Source organism: Coccinella septempunctata, chromosome 4, assembly GCF_907165205.1.
Source record: "Coccinella septempunctata chromosome 4, icCocSept1.1, whole genome shotgun sequence".
Classification (NCBI taxonomy): domain Eukaryota; kingdom Metazoa; phylum Arthropoda; class Insecta; order Coleoptera; family Coccinellidae; genus Coccinella; species Coccinella septempunctata.
The window spans coordinates 29,324,661-29,342,378 of NC_058192.1; the positions used below are offsets into that span (position 1 = coordinate 29,324,661).

The 17,718-nt window shown below is 36.3% G+C and overlaps 1 protein-coding gene across 4 annotated transcripts in view; it reads left to right on the top strand.

Moving 5' to 3' along the window:
• The window catches only part of LOC123312536 (tyrosine-protein phosphatase non-receptor type 23), a 61,248-nt gene extending 47,700 nt beyond the window's left edge, over positions 1-13,548 (top strand). For 2 of the 4 annotated variants that reach the window (XM_044897014.1, XM_044897017.1), the window contains 5 exons: positions 3,337-5,760; positions 5,843-5,971; positions 6,035-6,219; positions 11,443-11,750; positions 13,328-13,548. In XM_044897014.1, the coding sequence (XP_044752949.1) occupies positions 3,337-5,760; positions 5,843-5,971; positions 6,035-6,219; positions 11,443-11,750; positions 13,328-13,446 (3,165 nt within the window). In that variant the 3' untranslated portion in view covers positions 13,447-13,548. Of the gene's footprint in view, positions 1-3,336; positions 5,761-5,842; positions 5,972-6,034; positions 6,220-11,442; positions 11,844-11,882 lie in introns of all 4 variants that reach the window. The other 2 variants (XM_044897015.1, XM_044897016.1) reach the window with 2 other exon arrangements.
• The last annotated feature ends 4,170 nt before the right edge of the window (positions 13,549-17,718 follow it).

The following is a 17,718-nucleotide window of genomic DNA, read 5'->3' on the forward strand; positions in this document are numbered from 1 at the left end:
GTTGATTTCATTTTTAATTGATTTTGTTTCAGAGATTGGGAGTGAAAACCCTAAAAAGTTTATGAAGAAATTTTGTCCTGTTCGACTGATCCATCTTTTTGTAGGAGCTGCGTTAGGAGGTGTTTAAAAGCTGCACTGGTAACGCTGTCAGTGCAACTTTGATTGCGGTTTCGGCTAGATTATCTTGTGGAACAGGTATCTTGAGACGACAAGGTCTAAGACGTAACTTTAGCAACGCAGAGAGCCATTTCCTGCTCAAGCCAATGTTTAGGCTAGGTAATTGTGGTAAACAGAGTAATACCGCTCATGTTCGGTCGCCAGAGCCTCGTTCGTAAGAACAGGGTGCACCGCGGCTAGGTGAGGTTGGCATTTGATAGGAGAGGCTATGAAACGCATCCTTTCCCCTTACACAACTGGTTCTCCGAACTCATACAAGCTCACAGAGCTTCTGATAGGTAGGTACTTCGGTACCTATGGAGAATCAGGATAATATAATATAGTAATAGCTTTTCTGTGAGTTTGAGGATCATCCATTCATTCTAAAACACCCTGTATATAGAAAATATACTTTCATTTTAGCTGAAAGGAATTGTGGGGATTGGGTTTTGTTTTTTCGATGAAACTCTTGACCCATTTCATAGAACTCGCCGAGTGTTACTCAGAACTCTTCTGAAGGCGGCTACAAACGGCATGGCAAGCCTTGGCCAGCGTTTAAACGAACGTGTGTGGAAACGTCGATATCCGTTCATCGACGACCATACACATGACATGTTAATTTGGCAAGACTTTTCGAAGCAAGTAAAAAGGCGAGTGTCGACAAGTCCCGTTGATGTGTGTTTAAAATTCCGCTTTCTAGGCGAACCCTGGTCAGTGCCAACGTTGGCTTTGCCTTGCCATATGTTTTGCATACACACGATTCGCAAATGTTGGAACGAGCGGACGTTTGCCAAGGCTTGCCATGCCGCCTTTAGATCAATTTCAGCCAGCGTTCGAAATGATGATGTTGGATTTTCGAACATCTTATTATAGCTTATAAATTCGAAAATTTTGTTTTTTCGATGGAACTCTCTTGGCCTGTTTTCGAAACCCCCCGAGTGCTATTCAGAACTTTCCTGAAATTAATTTTTGCGGACGAAATTCACACTTGAACGTTCTGCGAATAAAATCTCTGGAGTATCATTTAACAACCTACAACGAATAAACACTCCCAGTTTTAAACAATACATTTATTTCGAGATCTACTATTGATTTCAGTATGCATAGTCCATGAGAAAAAAAGTGGCTGCTAGAAAATGGCTGGCAACTTCATACCGGTGTTTTTTATTCCCATTTTGATTACACAATTATATAGAGTATACACAAAAACATACCAAATTTGGATTCAAGTTTCCATCAAAAACTATTTTTTCAAAATGATAACCCCTTTTTTATCGCATTATGATTCTATTTCCAAAATCAAATGAATAAAGTGCGAAATGCGTAAAATTGACGATTCAGTTTCCTTTGCGTTCAATGTTTTCAAAAAATGCCTGATTTCTTGGATCTCATTCTCATTCATGGCGGAAGTAATCATGACGGAAATTTTATTGAAACATCTCCTGGCCGACCTAGAACATCAAGAGATATCATCCGCAGTTAATAAACAAAATCAAGAACTCAGAATGACATCAGGAAATCGAGAAACAGAAAAATTTTTAATATAAGATTTTATTCAATTCAGGGCAACATCGAAGGAAACTGATTTTCCAAAAAATCAAGCTCAGTAAACTTTGTAAACTGTGTCATTTGAACTGACAAATCGGAAATATCATTGGAATGGTAGATACCTACATTATAGAGGCATAATTGGTAATATAAGAAAGACACTCGAAGGGTGTACGTTTCTTAGGAATTCATTAGTCACTTTCAGAATACAAATGTTCAGAGATATTAACGCAAAGAATTGAGCCGATAGTACCTAGAGAACACGGTTCAGAACTTGGTTCCAACAAGATGTTGAGCACATACGGCACATAACTTAGTTAATGTGTCTAATATCTTATACCTCACGCTGTATAAAAAAAGTAACGTAACTCGGCAATAATTCTTGTACGAAGAATTATTAAGGAAAATCGTGGCACCCGTCGATTTTTAATTTGAAATGTGATTTATCTTATGCTTTTTTGAATTTGATATTTCTCACCCCCTACGCCCCGTACCCCTCTACTTCATTTTTTCAAATGAGAATATTTGGATAGTGATACAGAAAATGATAGTTAATTTGATTACCTATTCAGCGATGTGGCTAAAAGTAGAATTTATTGGTTGTGCCGTTTTTTTATTAAAAAATTGCGAAATAATTAACAATTTGTGATTGGAGAGTACTGCAATCGGACTATCATTCTTTTACTAATTATTATCAAAGGAAATCTACGAATCCATGTAATTTCGAAAGCAGGTCACCCTTTGCTTTTTAAATTTGAAATCTTTCATCAGTTACGCTCCACACCCCTCTACTTTTTGTTTCCAATAGGAATATATGGATTGTGATATATCAAATGAAAAGACATTCGATTGCACATTGAGCGGTGAATGAAAAAAGAATTTGGCTATTTTTTCAATACAAAATTAACAATTTGTGATTGGGATTCTTATTCTTGAAATAATAAATATTGAAAATATCTGCCGATTTCTATTTTCGAGGTTTGAGAAATGCATGCAGTTTTGATGTTGGAGGTTTTTAACCCTTAACCTTCAACAATTTTTTCTATTGGAAAAATATTGCTTGTGATATATCGCATCAAAGGTCATCCGATGACCTGCTTTCGAAATAACAAATCCATGGATTTGTGGATTTCCCTTAGTAATGATTAGTAAGAGAATAATAGTCTGATTGCGGTACTCCCCAATCAGAAATTGTAAATTATTTCGTAATTTTTTAATTAAAAAACGGCATAACCAATTCTACTTTTAGCCACATCGCTGTATAGGTAATCAAATTAACTTCCATTTGATGTATTACAATCCATATATTTCCATTTGAAACAATAAAGTAGATGGGTGCGGGGCGAAGGGGGTAAGAAATATTTAATTCGAAAAAGCATACGATAAATTGCTCTTGAAATTAAAAATCAGGATTTTCCTTAGTAATTCTTCGTAAAAGAATTATTGACAAGTTACGTTACTTTTTTGGAACGTCAGTATTTTTAAACAAAAGTAGTTGCCAAACAATGTTCCTCTTCTCTGGCCACCATTTGGTCCGATCTAATGCGTTTCCCTTAAATTAAATTAAAAAATACATAGGATGTCTACCAGCGAAAGCTATGCTTTTCTCATTTTTATTTTAAACTTTTTCAGACTACTTTGATTGAGCAGAACGCAGCAGCTCAGGATAACATCATTAAAGCTTTCATTGATGCGTATGCTAGATTTTCTTCAACTCGAAGATATTTACAAGGTGTTATAACCAAAAGGCAATCAACAATCAATTCCCTGATCTCTTCCTATGATAGTTATGAAGATTTACTGTCGAAAGCCAATAAGGGAATAGAATTCTACACCAAACTAGAGACTAATGTCACTAAACTTCTTCAAAGAATAAAGAGTTCCTGTAAGGTCCAGCAAGAAGAACGTGAGCAGATGCTTTCCAAAATAACTCCACCCACAAAACCCGAATCTAATCCAACCGAATCAAATATGCCAAAATTGAAAGATTATTTAGAATCGATGAGGAAGAAAACACTACCGAAATCAACAACCGAACAAGTTTACATGGGCGCTAATTTTATGGGAAGTATAACTAATAATGAAACCCAAATTTGGCCTCTAGGTGTAAGACCTACACCACTTGGATCAGAATTAAATGAAGTAGCAACTGCTGCATATGATTCTACCAGTCGATTATCAATGAATTCTTCTTATATACAAGAAAAAAATCCACAATTCACAAATACAAATGATAAATTTGATCCAATACAACATGGGATGAATGCCTTTAGTCAACAATATATTGCCTCAGGTGGCGTACCAAGTCAATCAGTAATGGGTACTCATCAAAAAATTCCAAGTTTTTCTGCAGATATTGATATGACACTAGAAAAAAGATTGAAAGCTCTAGTACTCAATAATGAAGAAGGTACTTCTTCTGTACCTTATCAACAATATGATAATCAAAGTTACATGTATAACTCTGTGCCTTCTACTAATGTATTGTTGAATAAAACAGAAGTACCGATCCAACAAGGACTTGCATACGCCAATGATGGATTGAATAGATCAAATCACTTCGGAGCAGGAACTGGCACAGTTAATCAATTGATTACAGATAAGAATTTTTCCAATCTTGTGACTGGTCACATTAACCCACCAAATGCCAATACATTGCAACCTAGTTCTTTCAGTGACATTGGAACTGCAAATATTAACGCAACTCAAACAAGCAACTTTTTACAAAATCAGACTGGCAACACCATGGCACAGATGAACTTGTCGAGTGCAGATTTGACTCAACCTGGTAGTAGCACTTTCAACCAAATAAATTCTGCGAATATGAACCTAACTGATTCGAGAACATCTTACACAGCTCAATTCAGTTCATATATCCCAACACATTATCAACAAATCAATCAAATTCCTCCTGCTCAACCAATTTTGCAAGAGGGACAGAATACATTGAATGATTTTTATGCTAGTGGTTACGCTACTTCTTTGAACTGTCAGTCATCAGGTTTGGCAACCGTTCAAAGTAATAGATATTACAGCGCTGAAGTTACGTCACAGCCTGAGCAAACAACAGGAATCTATAGTGCTAGTTATGGAACAGCTCAGACTTATCCAACAAATCAGATGCAGTCGAATTCGTATTATGCATATGACGGTCATCAAAATTCCACTCAACCACCTAACTATTTTCCTTATTCTGATAATGTACAAACGCAAAACTATAACACACCTTCTACATACAATTCAAATGACCAAAATAGCGAGTTAACTTCAGGATATAATACAAATGCATTCAACCAATCTCAATACAGTGAAGGTTATGTTGGTGCAGGTTCCCTTCTTGCTCCAAATCCATGTAATCCGATTTATATGTACACCCAAGCTGGAATGAATTATTCATACAACCTCAACAATACTACTTCGAGTAATGGTGGCTTAACTTCACCCCAATGTCTACAGACTTCTGAAGCAGGCAAATATTCCTATCCAAACTTACCAAAATCTAATTATATGATTGCAGCACATTCGGAAGAGAAGAAAGGGTCTTCTACTATTGATTTACTGTCGGGTCTAGATTTTTCTATCAGTCAAGAACCTCTTGAGCCAGAACAAAAAGAAAATGATCCAACAGAAAAAAGACATCAAGTTCCAATTTCTGATCCACAAAACATTTCCGTAAATACAGTTTTACATAAGATCAAACCAGAAGACAATGAGATTGACACAAGCTGTTCTAAAAGCTCTGATCCTACATTGAAGATCACAGAAAGCAAGCCTTTAGACAATGAAAGCGTTAAAAAACTATTTTGTACTGAAATAGAGAAGTATGAAAAGTTCGTGGATGTTTTGAATAATAAAACATTAAATGGTTCTACGAATCTAGACTCAAAATGGAAAGAAATCCAAGATACTCAAGATGGTGAGGGTATGCGGAAGAATATATCTGTGGCTAGATGTTATCCTATGAAGAATCGTTATCCAGATATTCTTCCTTATGATCATTCTCGGATTGCATTAAGTTCAACAGAAGATGATTATATCAATGCCTCTCTTATCAAGGTAATATGATACTTTTTTCTCAATTAATTCTTTCTGAGTTGAAAACTGGAAATTAAAATGAGCTTTGTATGTAACATTTCAGGATATTTCATCATTTGTTCCACCTATCATAGTCACTCAGGCTCCACTCCAAACCACCATAGTTGATTTTTGGACTATGATTATAGAGCAACACGTGAAAATTATCGTATGCTTTTTAGGTCATAATGAGGTATTTATTCTTCAAAAGTTTCGAACGTGTCTTGCAATTATTGAATTCGCTTTCATATTCCAGAACCAAAGAGAAATCTACTGGCCACCAGATTGTGGTAAAGATTACCATGTTTCCAACATGGTATTACGCCTACAAAGCATCAACACTAAAACTGACTGGATTGAAAGATTAATATCCATAAATATTCCAGAAAGGAAACAATTTGCTACTGTATTACATTTACAATTCACTGACTGGCCTGAGAGGTGAGTACGATACGAACGGCTGAATCAGAGATGTTTTTGAATATTGAAGATTGTTTGCATTGAAAAATAAAGGTATTTTTGGTAAATACATATGAGATTTCTAGTAGGGAAGGAACTGGTATGGTTTGAGTTTTCCCAAAATAATATTGTTTCGTTAAGTTTGTTCAATGAGTATTAGGAACTAGAAGAAATTTCTGATAAATTATATGAAATTTATTCATCATAGATGCTGTCATCACAAATTCATGCCGAAAAATAATCTAATTTCCGACATAAATTAGTAATGATGCGCAGCAGATTTGAAACTCGCCAAAAAAATTTCAATTTGTAGATTTGGTAACATCTGATTGGAAAAATTAATCTATAGGAATAAAAGCCCCCTGAGTTCTTCCTTAACCCTTAGCGTTGCGGAGTCCCTCGGACTCTCACATGTTGAAATTATCGTGTAAACTTCGATTTAATTGGTCGAGTACATCGCGTACCTTCCTGTGGTAGGATAACCCATCGATAGCTCAGTGGATCATAAAGTAAGTCATGGGTCTGTTCTGTGCAGTGGATTTCATTGCATTTTCACGAGAAGTACGTTTTCTGAGCAGCTTAGAGACCGTCGGACTCCGTGACGCGGATAGTGTAATTTTTCAATTCAGAGACCATGGCGCAAAATTCGAAGGTCGTGAAGGCAACAGATTCAAATTTGAAGTTGAAGAGAAAAAATACCCATTTATGTGTGGACTGCAAAAAATCAATTTGTTTGCAATGTGGCAAAAAAATTTGTATCGTTGCATTGAAACTATACGTGACTCGTAATTTTTTATTTTTCTGCAATGAGATTTGGACCATTGTCAGAACTTTTTTCTTTATCATTAGAAGTGGAAATTTTTCATTTTCCGTTATAACAGAATGTATTGAACATATTTTAATAGAAGAAAAACTTCGATTTCACTTATGTCCAATGAATCAAGAGAAAATCATGATGTCGATTTTTAAGAGATATTTTTAAGTTTATTTTTTGTTTATCACATTTATTGAGTTGTTTATTAGATGTTATTCATATTCAAATACTAAATCATATTTCAATGTTTGTCTGTCATTATTTTTTCAACGAAACAGGAACCAATTCGCCATTTAGAACAGAAAAAAATCGTTTGAAAACTCCGGAGTCCCAGGGACTCCGCCACGCACGGAGTGTTAAAATTTCTGGCCACGCCGGTTAAGGGTTAATTTTGAATTGGGTTATTAAAAAGAGTTATTTTGGCGAGGATATTTAGAGTTGAGCGATGAAAAATAGTATTAAATGTTCAGGAGGGTCTCACCAATTTTGTGTTTGGCTTCCTTTGAAGAATTATGTAGTGGGTTTATAGCTATACCTATGCCTCAATTACTTATATCCCGCCACATACGGTTTCCTCAAAGACCTCAAATCATTTTTTTAAATTTTTACGTCAAAAGCTTTGACTTCCATCACATTGTTGTTGTTTTTATAATTTTTCTTCTTTCTCAACCAAAGTTGCTGGCATTAAATAGATATTCGTGAAGAAATCTACTCTAAGATATATATTCGTCGATAGTTAAAAGGAAAAAGGGAGTTAACCCTCCCAGATCATCCTAGCTTAAACAGAGACGCAGATAATGGCCAAAGTTGAAAATTCACTTGAATGCATTTTCCCCTATCTCGTTGGGTATCACCAATTTTGCCCACCCTGTACACAGAGAACAGAAAGGAGTTTGAGATCAAAAACATAAGTATTGAGTCAACTACAAATTTACCATAGGAGAGATAACGGTCGAAGGAGTTGTGGGAAGCATTGCGGAGGTCAAAGAATGGGAAAGCGGCAGCTCCCCCCCTATTGAGCTGATAAAATATGGACCAAACATATTGTTGCTTCAATAGGTGGGTGGAAGGTGCAGTGAACTCTAAAAGAACTGGAACGGCATCTCGATGCAAGCAAACTGAGGAAGACTGAAAAGGAAGATGCAGAGCAATCTATCTCTGCGCTCTGTCAATTGGTTTCTAACGATGTAAACAAAAACAACCCTGGGCGTTCAAGTGAGACGACTGCTACGTCCGACGTCTGATGCGGTTGTTCGATTGGTTGCCGAACCATTAGAAAGAGATGGGTTGCTCTACATCTTCCGTCTCAATTGGACACACTTTTCGTCGTATTTCGGTACCCAAGAGGCCCTTCTACTTCTTTTAGAGCTCACTGGGAAGGTGAGAAGGTTCCAGAGGACTGGAATTTGGCTTATGGTATGTGAGCAAATTATTGAAAAAGGGGATAAAAATATTTGTAAAAACTACAGAGAGATAAGCGTTATGAGCTCGATGGGTAGATTGCAAGGCTGAATACTCAAACAAAGTCTAAATAGCAATATTGTGGAAATAGAGGAACTAAGTGGCTTCCAAGCAAAGAGATCTTGCGTTGACAACATATTAATAGATAAAAGGGATTCAGGAACTGGTACAAACATATGATGTTCGTTGATTTGGAGAAAGCGTATAACAAAAATTGAAACCCTGACTAAGATAGGCCTGGGTAGTGCGTATGTGAAAGCCATATGGAATCTGTTTGTAAACTTCGTTGATCCTAGATTAACCTGACAGAATTTAACGAAAATGTCAAAATTAATCTATGATTAACTTTAATCCCGAATTGAGCAACCGTTAGGGTGGGAAAAGCCTTCTCAAACACCTTCTCGATGGAATGATGCAGGGTGATGCATCCCAGAGTATCTCAGAATAGAAGACGAACTATAGAGGACGCAGAAATGAAGATTCATGAATTTAGAAGATGTAAGGAATTGAAGAACCTAGGAACTAAAATTTCGGAGTAGGGTACCACAAACAAGACATTTTCAGTAGAACGCACAAGGGAAAAGGCTTACTGTGGCCAAATAATATCAGGTTGAAAACAACTACAGTGCTATTGTAGAACCGATTTTAAAATATGGGAGTGAGTGTAGGCAGTTCTCGAGGGAGACTTATATAAAGTTGAAATGGTAGGAATGGATTTCTGCAGAGAGCGTGCGGGATATCAAGGATAGAACACATTCACAAACGCGGACAGAATAAAGTCAAGGCAGTTGCTGCGGTATGGTCACTTAAAGAGAAAGATGGCCAAGGTTAGCAGATGAGTATGAACCGCAGAGCAGAATATGGACAACGAATAGAGCTTTGAATATAGGACAAAAAAGCATATGGTGAAATGCTATACGTCGAAGGTGTTATTTCCGTGTAACACATTGTTTTGAATTGATAAAATTGGTTGAGTTTGTACAATCAGAAATTAATATGCACCAATATTCAATATAGCATCATAGCATACATAATACAATTATTTATATTTACATATTAGTTTCTGAATTTTCAGAACCACATTTAAAAAACTTCATAAGTATACAAGACCTGTATGTTAGCCCGTAATCAGTACAGTTTCTTTACGCTTTTTTATGATTCCTTTGGTTTTGTTTCCTTATTCAACAATATACAAATTGATTAATGAATGAACAATAGACTCTCAGCAGGTTTCACAAAACTTCGATTGCCCGAGCAACGATTTGACAGTCATTCTATACCCAAAAAAAAATAAATCAATAAAACTTTCTCATTTCTCGTTATATTGGAGAAGTAGCAATCGAGAATAATTGAATGAGAGTATTGTAGATCGCAATTTTCCCTAAACATTCTCTTCATGTAAAGGATGCTTCCTGCCTACAACAATTCACATGTATGAACAGTCATCAATTCACTTGAAGTAAAATATTCACTGCACATGGTGATAGTAGGAGAGGTAGCGTACAATTTTTTTCACTGATTTGATACCGCATGAAATTCATTTTGGGGGTAGATTGATGTTCAAGTATCATGAAAGTGAACGTCAGTCGCCTCGCCAATGGTGGCGACGTGTCAAATTGGCCGAAAAAAAAACGATTTTTTATGAAATCACTTGATTTCATACCGCACCAAAATCCGTAATATATGTTCGGATCATTCTGAATGGGAAAATAAACGTCAGCTGCATAAACGATGGAGGATTATACGTCAGCCGCCTGTATGAACTCGACCAAATTCAGGAAAAAAAAACTCATTTGATACCGCATGAATTTCACAGAACTGTTTGTGTATACCTCAAAACGAATAAAAACCATTGTCAGCTGCATCTTCAACGGTGGAAAGACCGTCAGTCAGCGTCCTAAACATGCACGCGTTAGGGCGATCGGCCACCGAATGCGAAGTTGAGCGAAGCTGTGCTATTTCAATGCTAAATCACGAGCTACGTCACTCGATTCGTAGCTTGTCAATTATATTAGTACTGAAAATGCTCAGCTTCGCGCAACTTCGCGATACCGCACCTAATTTTGGTGGGGTATCAAATCATTTGAAAAAAAATTTTTCGGCAACTTTAACACGTCGCCACCATTGGAGTGGTGACTGACGTTCACTTTCATGATACTTGAACATCAATCTACCCCCAAAATGAATTTCATGCGGTATCACATCACTAACTACTATGAAGTGTTTGCCTGAAAATTCTATCAACTTATTCTACTTCTTTCTTTTATATCATATAGGTAGGCATCATCTGGCGTAATGTCAAGCATTCCTTGTACTTTTTTTCCAATTGTCAGGTTATGCTTTGCACTTTTCACTATTCTATTATCCGGCATTCTCTATGTGTTATGTGTTCATTCTAATATTCCCTGAGAATTCTATCGTCTTCGAATATTCGAAATAAAAATTGATAAATAACTGAGTTACATGGTACGAGTTTATTGAAACATTTCCATTTTATTCGGTGAAGCAAAAAACTTAATCCTTATTTGATTCACAGTTCTTCACTATGGAATAATTTGCGAAAGACATTTTGAGGTTTTTACTAAGAAAATACACAAAAAAAATTTAATCAGCAACAAAAAGAAGCGAGATAAACCACAAACGGTACGAGAATCAGAATGGCCATCGGAAATCTTACAAAATATCATATTTTTCTGCAGATGGCCCTCAAATTTCTCTACCAGCCTCTAAGCTGTTTGAGGCTCGAATGGCCGTTCAACGCAACTTTTGATAACTATTGACCCTATGCCAGGAATAGATTCTATGCAGAAATTTTTTTTTTCCTAAAGTGCAATACGAATATACTGATGGCAGATATTAAGTAGATAAAATTTACTTGAAATCATATTTCAATATTAAAGAATACTATATATATTGTAAATTTGTTTCAGCTCACTTCCAGGATCCCCAGTTCCTCTCATAAAATTCGTGAAAGAATTCATAATACTTCAACAGCAGCAGAAATTATATTCAAATCCTATAGTTATACATTGTTTATCCGGAATTGGTAGGAGTGGTGTGGCTTGCTTATTGATGTTAGCCATTTTGGAGGCCACCAACAGTACAACGCTGCCTGATTTAACTTATCTAGCGAATAAGCTAACGTCTTTCCGGAAGAACTTTTTGAAGGACAGAGAGCACTTGAAATTTGCGTACGGTGCATTTCTAACCTATATGAAAGAGATAATTTCCAATAATGGTAATTCGAGTTTAATTTCTTTTTGCTATCATATTTCCAAAGCTTGTATAGGTAAATAGATCTCGTTTTACTAATTATTTTAAACATTCATAAATCCCACTTCATATACCATATATTATTTGAATGCATCGTATCTGACAGAATTAATAACAAAAAACATAATTTACACTTAGTGAATCAGGTGAACCGGAAGCTCAGCGCTCAGATTCACTACAGTCAAACGAGAATCTGGGCGACCAATCAAATTGAGACTTACGAACAGAACGAACATCTGCTTTCGTTTTCGTCCCTGCCACTTAACCAGGGAAGATTCAAGGGCATTGAAAAACAACTGGCCAAAATGATTGAGTGAATCCTCTTGTTGATACTCTTTGGACGTTACTGTCTATGTGAATGTGTGGGGGGCCGCTCACGAGGCGTTGTGTTGTCGTTTAGTTTGAGAAACGTAGGCGAGGTATTCATTTCAAGCATTGTGCATGGCAGTATGACCAGGCGTTTAACGACTATCGTTTTTATGTCCAGTCGTCTCAGTGGTCTCGAAGCTACCGATTTTTCGGTATATCTACCGATTTGAGGCTTGCCCTTCCGATATGAATTTTCCACAATTCTTAGGAAATCGGTGACCAACGGACGAATGTGATGATTCCTAAACGCGTCGTTCAGGTGTGCGGTCGGAGAGGTGTTCTAACATTGGAAGACGAGCTTCGTTACGAACAACTACTCGACGTATCTCCCACGCGTAGCATTGCCGACAACCTTGTGAGATTTCATGAAAAAATAAAGTTGTGCATTGCCTTCTAGTTGGAAATCGCAGTTTTCAGTAGAGGCAACGCAGGAAAGCTGAAAATATTTCAGATCGATTGAATAGTTCTAACTATTCGGATCGGAGAATGAAAAAATTCATGTATTTCTGACCTGATAAATGAAGTTTGACCAGTTGAGTGGATTTCCATAAAATATCGGTAATTTTCTAGGTAGAGATTGCCTTTTCATGATCTTCGTTATTTGAGGAAGAGAAATTGGATTTTCATCTCGAGAGGTGGAAGCTGATTAATGTATTATACATATAACCTAAATGAAAATACAGCTATTCTTTCATAATACCAATGGTTCGATAATGTCTTGTTTGTTCCGAATCATTCCCAAAATTGTCGCCTCGTTCATTTTGCGTGCTTTATTGTTCTAGAAAACATTTTGTCCGTACGTCATCAGCTCCAAAATAATCCTTTTAGTTAGGCTGTACCGTTTAAAAATAATTGAGATCATTTGGCGAAGGAACATCATTCGAAGTTAACCTTCGAAAGAGCCTACGAAAAAACCTGGCCTTTCTCCCGATTCGTGAGTAATGTTGATCTGAAATGTCGAATGACATAAAGGTATATACGCGAGTCGCTTTTGACACTGACCGATCGTTTTGCAACATGCAACATTTTCTTTTCAATCACACTCAGAAGCAAGTGCTGCTTTTCTATTGCGCTTTCAGTTCCATACTCTGGAATGATTTTACTCAATCTCTACGATTAACGATTAAATAAAAATGCGTCATATTTTTTGAGTGATTTATTTTTCTGTTATAGATAATACATTTAACTCTTCAGACCCCGTGGAAGGTGAGAAATCTGCAGAAAGTTCAATAAAAAATGATCCTCTGAACTGCCTGGATCCATTCTGGGCGAGTAAGCGGGACAAGAAGTAATTAAATTTAGGTATACATTGAGAAACCTAATTTGTTTATATCTCAATTTTAATTCTTGTATGATATATAATATATTCAAATAAATTCTGATGACTCTTTCAACTTCTTTTTTATGTTGCATTCACCTATCCACAACCTAATATCCCCTTATTTAGCAGAAAATGCCCTGCGAAGAAAATTTCGCGGTAGATTTCAATGCCATATGGCGTAGTAGTTCCATTTTCCATCAATTAGGTACATCAATTCTCACAATCAATGTTGAAAATAAAATTGTGACAAAACCAACGACCTGTCGCTACCGTAACCCCCTTTTCCAGGATTGCGACATGAGCGGCCGCTACCTACGAAAGCCCTATTCGGGTTCGGCTTTCGGACGGTCCGAGAATGGTTCTAGAACTGCGCAGAGGATTTAATACAAGGGCGCAACAGTTTTGCGCAGTCCTAGAACCATTCTCGGACCGTCCGAAAGCCGAACCCGAATACAGCTATAATTCGATTTATCGTCCCATCAGTTTCTGTTCTACTTTTGGTGTATACACTATCTACAATGAAATCTTTATTAAAAGTTATAACTGGAGGAGGATGAAGAGGATATCCTATATCACTTATTGGATATCACCCAAATTCTTTTGAGAAAGAAAAGCAATTCGGAAACTATATTAATCAGTTACACGAAATATTATATTACATACCCAGGTGGAAAGTGTTTCATTTCTAATAGACAGAAAGACAGAGGTTTGTATACTATTTTATTTACAACCACTTTTTCCACTTCCTATTATTTCAAATTTGTATCGTTGTCATGGTAACGGGTTGTCAAAGTGGCAATACTGAATGCGAAGCTGAGATTAGCATTCGGTGGCCGGTCAGCCTAAGATAGACCAAAGATTATAAAGTAGAAAGATAGGAAACGCCCTCATATCTCTAGTACTAAAAACCGACTTCATTTTGCCCAATGAAAACACATTTGACAATGAGATGGCTCGTAGTTTCAATACATCTATTCCTGGTATTGGATTTCAATATCTACTTTGTTGAGACCAGAAAACAAACATCCTGAGCGACAAAACAGAAGTATGGTTTCGTTTTGTGACCAGGATGTCAGTTTTCATCTGAACATTGTTTGGAATCAATTGATATCAATGGAATACTCTGTCGGATGTGCTATATTTTTATTTGCAATTTATTAACATTCACAAAAATTTGAAATTATGGACAACGAATAGAGCTTTGACTAGGACAACTCTTGTGATCTGCTATAATCTTAAGCCCGTTTGCAACAGCCGAGAATTCTCTATCTCTACAAAATTCTCGCAAGAAAACGGCAGAGATTATTTTGTACGCAACTGAACAGAGAATTTTACCGAAAGTGCGTATGTAACGGTACATAATTCACGGCGCATGAAATCTCGAGTAAATTTTCTAGAGAATTCTCGGCTGGTGCAAACGGGCTTTAGACCTAATAATACATGGACAGGCCTTCACGTGTTGCATTTTTGGGTGGTTGTCGGTAGATTTATGGATTTTCTATTAATTTGTAGCAATTTTTTTACTGAAATCGACTGCGAAAAAGTTATCTAATCAACTATATTTTTCTCATACTTGAAACTTTCAAGTGCTGATAAAATAATAGATTCCATATTAAAAAAAATTCTACCTGAAAATTTTTTTTCTCATTTTTATTAATGTAAAAAAACTTGGGAGTTGTGTAAAACGACAATATTATCGCATTCGCCAGGGTCTGATTTCATATACACTGAAATTACTAGTGATTTGGGAAGATAAAAGGAACCCTGCTTTGCGTTATGGCTACATAGAGAAAAATTAATAGTTGGAGTGTATTTTTTGAGCATTTCACCTTAATTGAGCAAAATCCTGTGTGGTATAAAGAAAAGGGCAATAATTTTGAGTGTGTTTATTGATACTTCCACAAATATTATGAAATTTCCTGCTGGGGAAATATTTATATGATGATTAAGGCAGAAACACATTATTAACACGCGACGCGAGCTGACACGGAAACACATTATTAACATTTTTTACGCGCGTGGGTCGCGTCGGGTGTTCATAGTATGATTCTGGTCTATAGAAGACAATACATTTGATTCGACTCAACACGCATCACGTTTCATCAGCTCGCGTCGCGTGTTAATAATGCGTTTCCGCCTTTAATCATTCACATTTTTTTTTCAATTATTTTGATAGGTTTTCCATGAGGTGGTTTTTAGGTAATGTTTTACTGCTCCTGTTTCTTTATCGTGTGGCTTTACAGTGTTAGATTTCTGTGACACTGATCAACTGAAAATATTGAGTTTTGAGTTTGCCGATGCCACAGGGCTTACTAAATATCAACATGATATACATCTTTTCTCTTCCTAATATTAATTCCAAATTGAAGTAGTAACTATTAGGTTTAGAACAACATTCTTTATTCTTTATAATATTCAGTAATATCTACTATCTAAACGTAAGTAGAATTCATGAAATAGTCTTCGGAATTTAAGTCACCTCTTCAAATTCTTGCTGTGACCTTATGAAATATAGGAAGTAGACTAGGTATATTCCTTGTAAATTTTTGTTAATCATGTCTCTCATATACATGAAATAACAAAGAATCTCCTTTATTGGTCTATTATTTCCATAAACAAATCTTTTTCGCTTTATTAGCATGTAGCAGTCGATTCTGAAACCCTAGTTTTCTGCTAAATTGCTTGTGAGGAGAATGAAATATCGATTGAAAACACAGTACCTAGTTGAACAGTTAACAATAAACATATGATTTTTACATTTTCTACCATATGTCCATCTCTTTCTAACGTACTACTCGCGGCCTTTCTCTCTCAGGGCCTGTTATGTCCATATTTTATTAGGTCTATGGCTATAATACGTAAAAGGTGATATGGTCTCTTTATCACACAATATACAAATTGATTAATGAATGAACAAAACACTCACAGCAGGTTTCATAAAATTTTGACTTCCCAAATAACAATTTGACAGTCACTCGAAACGAAATCTATAAAACCTTTGCATTTCTGAACATATTGAAGGAGTAGCAATTGAGAATCTTTGAATGGACGTATAAAAGTCATAATTTCCCCTGAATGGGCCCTTCATACAAGGGATGCTTCCTGCTTACAACAATTCAAGTGGATGAACAGTTCTCAATTGACTTGCAGTAAAATGTTCATTGCACATGATGTAGTCAGTAGTGTTTGCGGGCCTTTACGCCCTGAAAATTTCATCCACTTCGTAGTACCATTGAGTATTAATACTCAATGGTAGTACTGAACATAAAAATCAATTAATGACCGAGTCACATGTTACCAGTTTTAATACTTACATTCCCTTTTTTCTTTTCATTCGATCCACAGTTCTTCACCATACAATAATTTTCGAACGATATTTTGAGGTTTTCACCAAGAAATTAGACAAAATTTTCAATAGTCAGCAACTACAACAAGCTTGATAAACAAAAAGTCGTACGAGAATCAAAACATTCAAAACCTCTTTGATCAAAATGGCCTTTTGAAAACTCACAAAATTCCATATGTTTCTGCAAATGTCCTTCGAATTAATATTTCAACCAGATTTAGTGTTTTAAAAACACTTTTGAAACACAGATGACGCCCACATCAATTTGGTCGCTTCGTTTCCTATCTTTCTACTCTATAATCTTTGAGATAAACGTTTTGAATTTGAATAGTAATATGTTTTAATTTCGCGAATCCAAAGAAAGAATGTTATCAGATGAGGAATTTGAGTTTGCTGCTACTCCACCAGAAATTCGAGAAGCAGCAAAAATAGTGGAAGAAAATCTTCTAACAATCAAAAGCCGCCCGAGATATGACAAGGCATATGATACGTTTAAGGAATGGTGTAAGGAAAACAAAGTTCAAAATCCCGGCGTTACTGGCTTATTTTAGCGAACGTGCCAAAACAAAGAAGATATCAACGCTTTGGTATACTCCATGCTCCATGCTCTATCAAGTAGAGAAAAAGTAGACATATCTTGTTAAAAATTGATCGAAGCCCCCTTCGACCTCTCTCTAGTCGACGCTGCTGACCAGCTCCTGTGGCCACGTATGGTACCCAATTCTGCGGTGCGCTGGTTGAACGAATAAAGGCGGAAACACATTATTAAAACGCGACGCGACCCGATGCAACGTGATGCGTGTTGTATAGAATCAAATATATTGTTTTCTATAGACCAGAATCATACTACGAACACCCGACGCGACGCCATGCGCGTACAATTCATCCGTTCCGGAC